Raw genomic sequence first — 15,652 nt, forward strand, 5'->3', positions numbered from 1 at the left:
TTAGAAATGCACATTTGACAGTAGTTTGAGTTGGCAGTAGTAGTAGCCTAGAGTAAGGATACAAATATGTAAATAAACAATAAATATCTAATATCAGTAACATCTACAAAAATTCCAACAACCTCAATTTCATAGGGTGAAATTAAATTATTCCGATTGTTTGAGTTATATTAAAATTAAAAGTTGGTCTTGTATAGTAGCATTCATTTAGATCATGATAACCACAGTTAAACCACACATATAGCCCCTAAATACCATGGTAAAAATATAACTATATGGTTTCTAGGTATTTGTAAAAAAAAATAAAAATACATTTGTAAATACATTTAGTATAAATGCACAAAAAATACTGTAGTTATATTCCATTACTCCTTTAATACATGTCTACATTAACAATATAAGACAATTTTATATGAATATACCACATAACCACATTCACCCATTCCTACTGACCAATTTGTAGGACATTAAAAAAAAAAAAAATCTAAACAGGACAAACAAACCTTAAATGCTCCATTCTTACTTTTCGTTTTTGTTGTTTAACAGTAATGAGATCTCAAACTTAAAGTTTGATAACATATTTAACAAAAACATAATAAGGTCAGGTGTGTTCTCACCTGAATAAGCTCATCTTCAGGTATGGCCACTGTGAAGTTCAGGTGACAGAGACAGCATGGGACCATCGACCGCAGTTTGAAGTACAAGCTCTACAGAGCACACATATAACCCAGTTAGAGTAGTGATATCCAAACATTCTTTAATCACTTGGTTTAGCTGCTCCATATCAACTATAATCGTACTGATCTCCTCAGAAAAAAACAGATAAACGTATTCTGAAAATATGTATTCAGGAAAATGTATTCACCTTAAGCATGTTCTCACAGAGGTCACTGAAAATCTTATTCAGTCCCTGATTGGTCAAGTTGGCGTTAAGGCGGAAGACCCTCACGGAGGTAAACATCTGAAGAAAAATGTTTGATTCAACACCAAAAATATTAACAACATATTAGCATTATACAGAGACAATAAATCAAACATAATAAAAATAGCATCATCTGTCTGCAAATATTAGGGCAACAGTAACTGTCTTCATTGTTAATATATATAAAAATACTGCTCGTGAAATTGATACCCTCTCCTTTGATTTGAATTGGCTCTTGCTCCCATTCTGACTTTATTAAAATACTGTTGGTTTCTGTTGAGTCTTGAAGATGTAAACACATTAACACACTATCTGCAATTTTCAGGAGATGGACAGGTTCGCTGGGATGAACAGTACCTGTATAGCTGAAGTCCAGTTCTGAATCCCAGGCATGATTTCAGTGTTGCAGCTGTAGAATCCTGAAGGAAAGACAAGATAATGTACATATACGCAGGTGAATATATAGCCAAGTAAACACAGAATAGAGTCCAACAGTGGTCTAGCAGATGTGTTTACCTGCTGGGGTGGGGGAATCAGTCAGAAGTGCATGTATATCCTCCACAGCATCCGTGTCATCAATCTAGAAGAGTAAAAAAACGTTTAAAATGCAATATGCATTTCCAGCATCTCCATATTCGTCTCTTGCATCCATAAACCTCCAGAACAAACAAACTTACCTCCAACACAAAGGCATCCTTCTTCCCATGGGATAAGTCTATTTCTGACACATCATCTGAGCTCTCTGAGTGAGAACGAAAGAGACGAAACCTCTGACGGGGCTCAGGGATCGGCGAACCAATGATCTCTTCGACAACCTCCTATGATGAAAAAAAACAAACAATTAAAACGTTTTAGCTGTGTTTTTAAAAGCGGAACAAGCGGAAAAAATAAAAGACTTGAAATCCACTTGACGTGTATATGCACTTACAGGAAAGTTGATTTCATACAGTTCTTTGTTTTTAGTAATGGTGTCATTGATTTTCTTCTGCATATTAGAGATGTGCTGTTCATATGTGATGTCACTGGGAGTTTTTCCCACAATCTGGATTCCTCCCGGACTGGGTAAAGCTGTCAGATAAACTCCTGTTGCAGACTAGATGCAACAAACAACAGCTTTGAGCATGAATACAGCAGCACAAATGGTCAAATTTACACTACAACGCACTGAGCATTGTTGGTAATTGCACACTGACCGCTAATCCTAGAAGCATGGTCTCTCCCACGCTGATTTGGATACGTAGCCCGAATAAAGCATTCATGCCCCGTAGCTTCAATTTGTTCATCAGCTGTGTGTGGAGCTCGTACTCTAGAAATGGCAGAAGATTACTAATGGCCGTGGCGTTCCCTTCTCCCTGGGCCTTCTTTTTACTCCTGCACAGCCTACAGTGAGATGCAGAGAATACAATGGGTTGACTTGGCCATCATCCAAACTAATTATTCAAGTGGGACACTTTAAAAAAAGTTGAAGCAAAATGTCTGCTTTTATTAATTCACTGAAATGTAATGTTGTGATGTCATTTTTTCTAAATTGTGATTTAGTTTTTATTTAATTTACAAATGCAGCACTACACACTGTAATTTAAAGGCCGTGTTGCAGGGTTAATTTGTTTAACGAATTTGTGCAATTTGCTTGTTGGTAATAAACATTTAAACTGTTATCCATTGTATTTTATGTTGTTGGGTATCACAAAACGGAATATAATACGAAAAAGTAGGTACTATCTTACAGCGTTCTCCTTTCCCCCACAATGCATTGCATCACGTCACGTTGGGGAGAGAATTTACCAAAGCCCGCCTTGAGAGTGACTAGAGAGACGAGTAGTAGACGAGAGTATTCAGATAGCGCAGATTATAGATAAATAGATAAATACATAGATATAGATAGATAGACAGACAGACAGACAGATAGATATCGACCAACAGCGACCAAAACGCACTCACTTCCCTACAGCACAAGCTTTCCAAGACAGTTTCCATGGGACGGCACCGCCCACACAAGCACCGACAGACACACGGCTACGTTTGCAACAACATTTTCACCGGAGGAAGAGATAAACGCTTAGAAACGTCCATATAGCTAGCACGATGCCTTCTATTTCTAGATGACAAAAACAAAGTTTACCAGTTCTACGACACTATGACATACGACACTATGACAAAGGTTACCGGTACTTGTCTGAACTAACATCATGATCACTGCCACTAGATATAAAGAAAACGTTGATTTTTCACTCTGTGCTATTCAATGACAGTAAAAAATATATGTGTCGTTATTGTGCATTGCTGCTCGTATACTAGCTCCAGTGCTCATTGCTGCGTTGATCAATGATAGCAACTCACCAGGACACTTCACCAACTCTCCACTCATTCTCCTTGGACCATGCATTTAATTGGTTTTGACGGACATCAGTTCTTGGCAATTCCTCATTTGCCCTCTCACGTCTGGCAGGTTCGAAATTACACAGCTGGTGGCCATCATACATGTTGGCTCTTGCCACCTCTTCCTCATCCCAGTCAGTCGCTATATCATTAGTTCTGATGCTGCATTCCAGGCAGGTTTTTGAGCTCGTAATCACTATTTCATACCACGACTTACGACTTTGTACCGTTCCAGGCAAGTTACGCCAAATTTCTGAGCGCAAGGAATTGTAGCTAGATTATTTATTTTATTGCAACGTTACATTGACCTAAAATTGTTTTTTCAACGTGTACCACTTGCATAAACACTGCATCCGTAGGCAGTATTATTCGTAGGGGCTACCATCGTTGTTTCGCGTGCTGTGTGACCTCGTCACTCGGAGTACATCGATCTAGTACGAGTTCACGGGTGGGAAGTCACGGGTTTGACTGCCGTTCCAGTGCACTTTCACGGGTTTAAGGTTGGAAAAACACGGGTTACGGATTGCCTGGAACGCGGCATCATACTAGGCTGAGGCTACCTTTCCTCCACTTCTCCCCAACGTGACGTCATCATCGAGTTGCGTAAAAAAAACCATTAATACCAAAAACGTAAAAAACTGGTCTTTAAGACCATTTTTGAGATATTTTAAAAATGATATACATATCTTGAGTGATTTATGTACCCATTAATCGAAAGTGGTGGTTAACCTGCAACATGGGCTTTAAAGCATGTATCACTAAATAGCACATATACTATTTGCGCTATACTGCAGTATGCAGCACAATAAAATAGCATTCGGATAGCATATTTTACCTGGCCTGAATCAGGCAGCCCTTCCCGGTGACGCTGGCTTCAGTAGGCAGGTCGATTGTTGTGAAGAGGACGTCGGGCACTTTGTAGCGACGACAGCAGTAGCAATAGGTAAGCTGAGCAGGAAATGGTATATTCAACTCATCGTACGGTATGTGGCAAAACCCACAGCCAGGGGACACCACCTCCTCAAATCTTACAGAAATAAACACTGTAATTAGTACATGAACAATAACACAAGAGAACACAGAGACCTAAAACTGAATAAAATTATTACATAAGCATACAAATTTGTAAGAGACGGTTTTTTTTTTAACATAAAATATACAAATGCAGAGATGCAGGACTTAATTTGGTTAGTAGCTGTATATAAAACATCCTAAGCAAACATACACAGACACACACACACACACCAATTTAATTAGTATTGTTTAGTACTGAGATTAAGGGAAAAGTTCACCCAAAATTTAATTTAAGTTATGATTTACTTACACTTTTGTCGTTCCAAACCTTTTGGTTTTAATGCCACCATGAAATCCAAATTCACAATACTGCAGTGTTTATTACAAATTGTTTATCCATCCATATAATTTTTTTAATGTGCCCTTGTAATTTTTAAATCAAAAATATTAACTTTCCCTCCTCCAAGCAAAACAAAATTTCTTCACATAAGATCACAGGAAACAACAACAATCTAATCAATTCAAAATCAAGTCCTGTCCTATATTCTTTTTCTGTATTTTTCTCCTTGTTTAAGAAGCCATTTCACTCAGATATATGTCACAATTTCTGTTTCATTCCGATGTTAAGCGCTACTGTACTCTATTAAGGAAAAGTAGTGACATATCTTTTCTATATTGTGACATACAAAAAATATTTTATGTTTACAATAAGATTCATAACATTAATTTAGAAAACAGACAAGATGAATTGTCATTTTATGCTGTCTTTAAAGTTATTTTATGATTTTAGACGACTGGATTATTTTCTTGGTGCACCCTTTTTGACTTTTGATATGACATGAGGGGAGAGTTAATAATCACAATTTTCTTTTGGGTGAACTATTCTTATAAGAGTCCCTTAGCAGGGGGCCAAAGGTGTGTGTGTATGTGTCTGTGTGTGTCTTTAACCTACCCTAGCGAGGCTGAACTACCCATATCCCCCTCGACCCTCTCTGACCCTGTAGAAAAGACACAAAGCGGTTGCTGTGACAACCTGAGTTCGGTGTCCAGAGGGCCGTCCTGCATGAATCGGGAGCTGAGGATTGCTGCGGTGCCCGACGCTGACAGAATACACACCTCCTCACTGCAAACACACAAAGCACATAATCAGAGCCTTTCATCATGTTTGAATGACAGAATGAGAAAGCAGTGCAACTAAAAATCAAGATTAATTTAATTCACTCCCTCAACTGTCTTGAACAACCTGTTTAAATGAGGAAGCCTAAAAAAACGTTGAGAGCCAGTGTGTGAAAATATCCTCAAGAGTTGAGAATTGTGTGTGTGTTTAAGTACCAGATGCTGGTGGACTCGCTGTAGCCCACCACAGCGTGGCAGCCAAGAGATTTGGCATGAGACTTTATTTCCTGACGGATCTCCTCCCACCACGCATCCCTTGTCTCCGGCTCGTCTGAAACAAACATATTTATATAATCATACACACCAAAGGCACATAAACACCTCCACTCGCTTTAGCAGCATACTAGCCCTGTTAGCTGGTTTCTTGACACTCCCGAATCTGCCACAACTCACAATCGTGTTTATTTGTTCGTTTATTATTACTGTCTATATCAGGTTCAGGTTCAGATTCCCAAAGCGTTTCTTGTAGGCTGAAACTCTATGATCAAAATATTTTAATGAATATTTAAATAACTTAACAACACAAGCAAATTCACGGTTCTCTGATGTAGGTAAATGGTCTCACATGACTGTTAGTAAGGTTTTTTTATTTTAATATTATTTATTGATCATAATTTTTATGATTGAATTATTAGCCTTTCATCAACCCACAAACCCTCTGCAGTTTTTTCATGAATCCAGGTAAAACAAAACTGCTCTATATCAATAAAATGCTAGATTTGGTATTTGAGTCCCATAGTAGAATGGCGTTTATCCCTGAATTGTCTAAAGCATTATGGCCTGTTTACACCAAGGACTATAACAATTCATATCAATTTGTAATATTTGCTCTAATTGTATGAGAACAGTGAAGTCCACACCACAGCTTTAATGATAATGACACTGAGGAAAAATATCGTTGGAATCATTTTCAGAGCATTTGTTTCCACATGATGAATGATAAAAACGTTGGCAGTCAGTTAGGGTGCTTTCACACTTGGTTTGCTTGCCTGATCCGAACCAGAGATCGATTGCTTCCCCCTCCCCCTGCTGCCACTGAACTGCGTTCATATTATTTTATATGGGTCCGAACCGCGGTTCACTTGCATCATTAAGCCAGCAGATGTTTACCCCATTGCTTAGTAACAACGGCACAGGAGAAGGAAGCAAATGTATAACATTACTCTCTGCCCTTTATGTATGTATGTTTTTGAACCGTTCGTTTTGTTTACAAAGTTTCAGTACATAAGGGCACTTGTATCTGTCTAACAAATGAACTGCACAAGCTCTAAAGACTCCTGAAGGAGAACAGAAAATAGATTTACAGCTCTCTGCTTGTAGTCACGCTTGTCAGGAAAGTGAGTGAAACACACACACATTTTCATCAAATAATATGTAATTTATAGTGGTTCACTTCTGCGATTTGGTACGATTGCATTCACATCAGCAGCGAACCGTACCACAGTTCACATGAACCGTACCCCAGACCACCGTTTTTAAGCGGACTCGGGTACAGTTCGTGGGTGCGCTCCCGAGTTTGGAAGACAGCGTTCACATCATCCAAACGAACTGAACTCTGACGTCAATTGAACCCGGGTGCACACCAAAAATGGTAGTGTGAAAGCACCCCTACAATCCACCCAACTTTAAAGAGCTTGAGCATTTAAAGCAGCAGATGATAAAACTGGTGTATGAACTTAGAATAATCAGAATGTTAGAATGCGTCAATGTGGACACTAATATAGTCATCATTATATGTATAGTTATTGTTCTTGGTGTGAAGTTGTTTTAGCATGTAGCGTTAAACAGGCCTTAAAACATCAACAGAACCGTGTTTTATTCATTTTAATCTCTCTCTATATATATATTTTTTATTTTTTTACAGTGACTAATATCATAATTGTTTTCAGAGAGGGAGAAAACCATGCACTAATGTAAACAAGGCTAGTATCGCTCTTCGCTCTTTCACACACACATACACACACACACACTCGCACACATGCACGCACAGTTGCTCACACTCTCCGAGAGCAAGGGGTTTTTATGAGAACAAACTCCCCTGCCTGTTTACCACATACTAGGAGAGGGCAGAGGGGAATGAGGAAAATGATAATGATGATGATGGTGAGGACGAAAAGGACAGTGGTGTGATTTGCCATTCTCCTGATTGACAGCTTTCATGAACTAATCTACAACAGTAGGCAGAGCATTCCCCTGCTAGTGCAGTCAAGATTCCCAATGGAGGACAAACTCCATCCTATCCTGGATAAACAGCCAACAGCAGAAGGGAGTTTGATTAATAATGGGGAAGTTAAAGAGAGAAGTGCACAGTGGAAAAGGAACCAGAAGCAGGAGAAAGTGCAAATAAATTAATAAATGAATAAATAAATGATGGCCTGATGTTCAACTTACCACTGCTATAATATGATTCAAATCACTCATAGCCTAATTAATAACACAGAATTAAAAATACGCAAGTCCACAGTGAACTTTCTTATAAACTAAAAACCAAACATTCAATTGCTTTTCTTTTGTAAACAAATTATTCTCAATTAGTTGAAAAACAGCACCAGAGCTCAAAAATAATTTGTCACTTCTGCCAATAGTAGATAAAATATAGTGGCCAATAAATGCCTTAAAGCCAATAATTGCATTTACATTATTAAATTGCAAATTTATTATGTTAAATTACTTTACTATACCAATTATGGTTTTTTAATTCTCAATATTTGTGACAAACAGCTTGTAGGCCTATTTCTTGTGTAGACTATATTCTTATAAATCACCAAAACCATTTTTCCCCCTCACATTTATATACAGTATATATATACAGTATATATATATATACAGTATATATATATATATATATATATATATATATATATATATATATATATATATATATATATATATATATATATTTAAGATTGATTGATTTTGGACAGCTGCCAGCCCTTTATTACAGATTCTGAGCAGTGTTAAACCTTTTGCACCTTCCGAAGTCAAACAAAAGTAAATGATGCATTAATGAAAATAGGAGGAAAAAATATTCAGTCAAGAAAGCAAATGTCTTGAACTTGAAATCATGAACAACCCCAGACAATGACTAAAAAACAATATCAGACCATGTGATATTAGCTTACACAAACATAATCCATAAAGTATGAATCTTTATTACTTTAGTAGAGGGAAGCAACAATGACCACAGAGGCAGCAGCAATTGCCCAAGGGAATGTCATGATACTTTTCATGACTAAATGTAGAACATTGCCTAAGTCCACTTCACTGGATTGATAGATCAAGTTGTCACATGATCAGGGAACGCTGGGTAAGGGGTCAGGTGAAGCGCAGTCAGAGCGGATCAAGGAATGATCAGCCAGAGCAGAGAACAGCCACGCATCCAGCTAAAACATGCAACAGGTGCCAGACATACACGTTCATACAGAAGCACAGCTCATGGCAGCTCATGCAACACACACTACTGAGAAAAGACTTGAGTTTATGTGCGAGTCTGTGTATTTGAGATTACCTCATCATTAATGATTCCTTTTACACATTTAATTCATCTTTAAATGTATTTGTAATCACTCTTGACAAAAATCAAGTCATTTTCCTAATTGTGAGTATGCATTGAACAACAAATTTCAATAAATATTAAAGGGAAAAGTTCACTGTAAAAAAAAAAAGAAAAAAAAAGTCATTTATTAACCCTCCTGTTTTTCAAAACCTGCATGACTTTGATACTTAAAAAAATAAATAAAATAAAATAAAAATCTCCTTTTGTGTTTTGTGCATGGAAAAATGTTCATGCTGCTCTTTTCCATAAAAATTAGGCATACGGGACAAAAAAAAAAAGAATCATAAGTCATAAGTACAAACATCAGTTGTACAAACATCTCATGAGCGCTATATTCCAAGTCTTGTGAAGTCATACTGAACTACTTGTGATGCACAGACAGAAACTGAAGATGTTATTCATTGATAACCTTCCCATCTACTGCAGACTGAGATATGAGACATGCAAGAACAAACTTCTACATGAAACTGTTGTGGAAGGTATTTACATGCTGTGCTTTTCATTTTAAGGAAAACAGCAGCTAAACTTTAGTGTTTCTCAGAAGTAAGAAAACCATACAGGTTTAGAAAAACAGTGCAGTGAGTAAATGGTGACAGAATTTCATTATTGGGTGAACTATCCCTTTAAGAATGATTACAATGTTGATTAATTGCTTAAAATATTCAAAAAAAATAATAATATGTATTAATCATTAGGTAATTTGTAACAGCTGAGCTGCCAGGGGCTGCATTTGTGTTTGTGTGTGTGTTTGTGTGTGAAAAGCAGGACTGAGGGTAGGGAAGTACCTGCAGTGAAACTATTCCAGTCTAGCAGTTTGTATGATCTGGTGTTACCCAAGGCTGAGCCAAATCGCCACATTAGTAGATCGGTTAAAGGAGTGGAGAGAAAAAGAGAGAAAGAGAGAGAGAAAGAGAGTAGAAAAGAAAACGAAAACCAAACACCAACTACAAACAAGAACACAACACTGGACAACACCACTCCACAGGAACTGCAAAGTCAGACAATAGTTATCTGAGAGGGTGACCATGAGAACGAGAGCGAGGGAGAAGAGATGGACAGAGAGGAAGAATATAGATGTCTGGGAGAGAGAATAAGGGGGAAGAGGTAAAAGAAGAAGAGAGAAAGAGATAGAGAAGAAAACATGCAGCAGCACTATGTCAGAGGCTCCAAACTAGCACATCTACAATAAAACTACATGAGCGGCTCCTTCAACCAAACCATGCTTTATTTAATACACACACACACTATTAAAACATTCATATTCAGATGAAGTAATAGATGTGTTTCATTTGTATGTTGTGGAATAACAGCTGTGGGTGTTTGTGTGTGTTTGCAGTCATCTATAATTTACAATTAAGAAAATAAAACAACAGACACCCTCTGAGCTCTAGTTCAGAGATAAATTAGTCCTTCTCCCGTTAATTACACTCCATTATAAGGCTGTGCAAATAATATGATTTTCAGGCACATCTTGTCAGTAAAGTCGGTTCTGTGATTAGTTGTTTGTCTGTGTAGTAAATGCTTCATCTGAAAGCATGTGCTGGAGATTTACTATTAATCACAGAACCAGCTTTACTGGCAAGATGCACATGTAAATCGCAATAGATTATTTGCACAGCCCTACTCTACTATACAAAATAACAACCTCTCTTTGTGACAGGTTAGCATGCAAAATATAAATTAGAAGGTAATGGCACAGCTTGGTTAGCTTAAAGCTTGAATCCATGCAAATTTGAAAAAAATACAATCCTAGATCAATGCAATGGGCAGCATCACGAAATGGGTCAAATTAATGATAGACAAGTGTTAGGATGGGCAGGGAGTGAGAATTAAGTATTATGAGACAAAAAAAGGGAAAAAAATATTATGCATATGATATGCATATGAAAAATATAATATGCAATGGAGATGTAAAAGATTGCCCTGACAAGCATTTATTTATTTACAAAATTATGCAGTACATCATGAATACTACGGAACCTCACAGTGGTAAAAATTCAAACACACTTGTTAATTAACAAAGCATTTGCATTTCCTAGCTGAGCATTAAAATCCTCATGAGACTGCAGTGAATCTTGCCAAAACCTGCCACTTTTCCATAAGAAATTTATATAAAAAGTATACAATATAATACGATATTTTAAAGGTTGTATTAAATTGTGGCAATATATAGATCTATATAATGTATTGTTAGTACAGACTAGAAAGGATATTTGTGGATTTACAAAAAGTATTTATTGTGCATGTGCTAACAGCGAAAAAAGTAATGTTCAGGAGACATGAACGAACGTCTCAAAATCTTCTAGAAAACAAATAAGAGTAATAGAGCATCATGTGCTTGAGAGGGCAAACATTAAGGCAAAGAAATGGCGCACGTGATGCAGAATAAACAGGTGTATCTCAATTTAGAATGTCATGGAAAAGTTTATTTTAGTAATTCAACTCAAATTGTGAAACTCGTGTATTAAATAAAGTCAATGCACACAGACTGAAGTTGTTTAAGTCTTTGGTTCATTTAATTGTCACATTTAACAAAAACCCACCAATTCAACAATTAATCTGAACAAATTAGAATATGGTGACATGCCAATCAGCTAATCAACTCAAAACGGCTGCAAAGGTTTCCTGAGCCTTTAAAATGGTCTCTCAGTTTGGTTCACTAGGCTACACAATCATGAGGAAGACTGCTGTTCTGACAGTTGTCCAGAAGACAATCATTGACACCCTTCACAAGGAGGGTAAGCCACAAACATTCATTGCCAAAGAAGCTGGCTGTTCACAGAGTGCTGTATCCAAGCATGTTAACAGAAAGTTGAGTGGAAGGAAAAAGTGTGGAAGAAAAAGATGCACAACCAACCGGGAGAACCGCAGCCTTATGAGGACTGTCAAGCAAAATCGATTCAAGAATCTGAGTGAACTTCACAAGGAATGGACTGAGGATGGGGTCAAGGCATAGAGACGTGTCAAGGAATTTGGCTACAGCTGTTGTATTCCTCTTGTTAAGTCAACTCCTGAACCACAGACAATGTCAGAAGCCTCTTACAAGGGCTAAGGAGAAGAAGAAATGGATTGTTGCCATTGGTCCAAAGTCCTCTTTTCAGATGAGAGCAAGTTTTGTATTTCATTTGGAAACCAAGCTCCTAGAGTCTGGAGGAAGGGTGGAGAAGCTCATAGCCCAAGTTCCTTGAAGTCCAGTGTTAAGTTTCCACAGTCTGTGATTATTTGGGGTGCAATAACATCTGCTGGTGTTGGTCCATTGTGTTTTTTGAAAACCAAAGTCACTGCACCGCATTTTGGAGCACTTCATGCTTCCTTCTGCTGACCAGCTTTTTAAAAAGATGCTGATTTCATTTTCCAGCAGGATTTGGCACCTGCCCACACTGCCAAAAGCAAAACTCACCAGACCGGAACACCAGAGAGAATCTATGGGGTATTGTCAGGAGGAAAATGAGAAACAGGAGACCAAACAATGCAGAGGACTTGAAAACCACTGTCAAAGAAACCTGGGCTTCCATACCACCTCAGCAGTGCCACAAACTGATCAGCTCCATGCCACTCCGAACTGATGCAGTAATTAAAGCAAAAGTAGTCACTACCAAGTATTGAGTACATGTATAATAAATGAAAATACTTTCCAGAAGTCTAACAACTCACTAAAATGTTTTTTATTTTTTATTGGTCTTATGAAGTGTTCTAATTGGTTAAGATAGTGAATTGGTGGGTTTTTGTTAAACGTGAGCCAAAATCATCATAATTAAAAGAACCAAAGACTTAAACTACTTCAGTCTGTGTGCACTGAATTTATTTAATACACAAGTTTCACAATTTGAGTTGAATTACTGAAATAAATAAAGTTAACCATGACATTCTAATTTGAGATGCACCTGTACAATGCACAAGAACTGAAAATGATTATACAATAAAAGCCTCACCAACAACATGCATACTGCCAAACTACCTCATAAATACATCTGTTGATTGGTTTCTGCTCTTTCTACAGTGAAGTTATGTTTCATATTGTTTTAAATTGTGTTAATGTATGGTATATTTGGTGTATTAGTTTATGTTTGTGCTTGCATAATATGAGCCGTCTTACCTGGGTTGTGGATTCGATCCAGAAGCTTTACTGAGCGCGCACTGACCACGCCTCCCACATGAAGGAGAAATCCAGGAGGGAAGACGGTCAATGTGAAGAAAGGGTATTCCTGAAACACACAGAAGGGTGATGAAGGGATCATACAGAAATGACACAGGTGAACCAATTGACATGAATAAATCTTCCCACAAAACTAAAGATTTTAGAGCACAGAAATTGAAGCCTGTGGGTCATGCCACTGTATTGTCAATATTTAGCAATCACAACAAGACTCATGCAGAGATACAGAGATTCAGACACTGTAGGACACAGGCTCTTTTACTGGGTAACATCTCTGTTAAGTGCAACACGTCAGGACTTACCAGTAGATGTAAGTGGCATAACAAGTTGCAATAAGATGCACATAAAGGCTCTTTTAATTATAACTTACCATTCTGATCTACTGTTTGCAAATACATAATAAATATGCATAAAGTCCTGATTAAAAGCCTCAACAAAATTGTTCCCAGTACATGTTTCTTTCTCGTCCACAGACTTGATGAAGACACAGACTTCAAGATCTCTGGCTCTTCATTTAGATCAATTGAATTATTTCACAAGACCTTTTACCCTGGACCAAGATCACAGCAAAACATGAAAGCTTTCTAGCACCTGTCAAAGATTCTAGAATATTCTCCATGGAAATGGGTGCATAACCACATGGCCCCCAAACCAATAGTCACAATACCGATGTGTCATTGGTTTGATAATCTAGTCATTAGGACAGTAGAAGTGATGCAGGCTTTCCAATTTAAAGTTCTCAAACAGGGAGGAGTTTGGGAAACATGTAAGATTCTACAAACAGAAAACATTTGGCATGCCCTCTCCAGACATACCCCTGCTCTAACAAATGCTTCAGAGGATGATAAAAAACCCTGAAATCCAGTGAGAGAGCGATAGAGTGGAGAAGCATAATTCTCATAATCACCAGTACCAATTTTGTGCATAAACTTGATTGTGAATTTATAAATGCATGTGAATGTGTGTTTTTCTTACTCTTTGCTCCAGTGCTGATTGGGTCTGCTGCTTCAAAAGAGCTTTAAGAGGCCCTGCATCCTTTCCTGCACTGCCGCCACTTCCCATTCCTGTTCATGATGGATAAGAGAGTAATTCAGGGGAAATGAAAGACTGTAAACAACACATCACTTCTAAACAACCCAGTGCACAATGTTACAATATCCCATGCACTCACATACATTGACCTCTTCTGTGTGCCAATTTACATGCATAGGTATAATATTATATTAATTAAAATTTCTTGTTTACCCAATTAAGCCTTTATTAATATTTTGGTTTCTTGATCATATTTATATGAATTCCTTGACATGTAAGCACATCACTTATTTATAACAATCACAAACATTTTTAACTGGATTTTTTTCGAGTGAAAATTTTTGCTCTTGTGCTATTGTCAAAGTAGGAAATGAACATGTATACAGGAATATTCCAATTCCTATGGATCATATATGACCTCTTTTGGAAATAAAGGTTTCACCAGAATACCGTAATAGGGAAATTATGTGCATATAAAAATGGTTAACTCAACTCTGCTTTATTTATAAAGCATCACTAAAAACAATTGTTAATCAAGGTGCTGTACACTATATCGAATATAACATTAACACATTTACAACATGGTACACTTTTTTTAATCTCTTATGCTCAACAAGACCGTTATATTGTGAAATATGATTACACATTTTGCAGTCATTACTGTAGTCTTCAGTGTCACATGATTCTTCAGAAATCATTATAATATGCTGATTTGAAACATTTATTATTATCAATGTTGAAAAAAGTTGTTCTGCACAGTATTTATTTGGGGAAACCTTGATACTTTTTTCTGGATTCTTTCAGAATTATAAAGTTAACAAAAAACAGCATTTAAAATAGAAACCTTTTGTAACCATAAATGTCTTTAGAGTAATCTTACTGACCTGAAACATTTGAACAGTAGTGCAATTAATTTGGTGGATGTAGCCTTTTTTTCTTATAACCAAAAAGCGATTTTCTACACTTTTCAAAGCAAGGTTTAGCAGCAGTCAAATATAAAGACAGTGTAATCTCTCAAATCAAATTGGATGTGTTCACATCCATTAAAAAAAAAAAAAAAATTTAATGATGGCATTATGGTAGTTGCATAAAGCCAGGCATACACTTTGCTATTTTCATCCGATTTTGAGCCGAATTTTGACTTGTGCGACTCTTTTTGGGTCTGGCCGATTTTCAGCATTGTTGTGCATTGTTTGTCGTGCAGTGTTCGTGCAGTGTACAAGGGGAAACAAGAGGCGATTGACCTCTCCCGACCGGCAATCAGTTGGTCGGATGTATTTTTGACATGTCAGAAATTTTGGTCACCTCTCGTGATGTATCGCACTATTGAAGCAGGGCTACGAACAGTTTTCCGCGTTTCCCTCACTGTGCATGCGCGAAACCGTAAACGAAACATTGGTGTCTCACAGTGGATTCG

General features: G+C 37.3%; 1 protein-coding gene across 3 annotated transcripts in view; it reads right to left on the bottom strand.

Annotated features, from left to right (window-relative positions):
• LOC132156340 (C2 domain-containing protein 5-like) overlaps nucleotides 1-15,652 on the bottom strand; it is a 32,317-nt gene that overhangs the window by 5,714 nt on the left and 10,951 nt on the right. The window contains exons 11-23 of one of the 3 annotated variants that reach the window (XM_059565311.1): nucleotides 14,179-14,267; nucleotides 13,144-13,252; nucleotides 9,833-9,886; nucleotides 5,648-5,762; nucleotides 5,268-5,438; nucleotides 4,137-4,328; nucleotides 2,116-2,302; nucleotides 1,851-2,015; nucleotides 1,600-1,740; nucleotides 1,439-1,502; nucleotides 1,280-1,341; nucleotides 866-961; nucleotides 618-707 (exon numbers count right to left, since the gene is read on the bottom strand). In XM_059565311.1, the coding sequence (XP_059421294.1) occupies nucleotides 618-707; nucleotides 866-961; nucleotides 1,280-1,341; nucleotides 1,439-1,502; nucleotides 1,600-1,740; nucleotides 1,851-2,015; nucleotides 2,116-2,302; nucleotides 4,137-4,328; nucleotides 5,268-5,438; nucleotides 5,648-5,762; nucleotides 9,833-9,886; nucleotides 13,144-13,252; nucleotides 14,179-14,267 (1,535 nt within the window). The remainder of the gene's footprint in view (nucleotides 1-617; nucleotides 708-865; nucleotides 962-1,279; nucleotides 1,342-1,438; nucleotides 1,503-1,599; nucleotides 1,741-1,850; nucleotides 2,016-2,115; nucleotides 2,303-4,136; nucleotides 4,329-5,267; nucleotides 5,439-5,647; nucleotides 5,763-9,832; nucleotides 9,887-13,143; nucleotides 13,253-14,178; nucleotides 14,268-15,652) is intronic. The other 2 variants (XM_059565310.1, XM_059565309.1) reach the window with 2 other exon arrangements.

This window comes from Carassius carassius, chromosome 13, assembly GCF_963082965.1.
Source record: "Carassius carassius chromosome 13, fCarCar2.1, whole genome shotgun sequence".
NCBI lineage: Eukaryota > Metazoa > Chordata > Actinopteri > Cypriniformes > Cyprinidae > Carassius > Carassius carassius.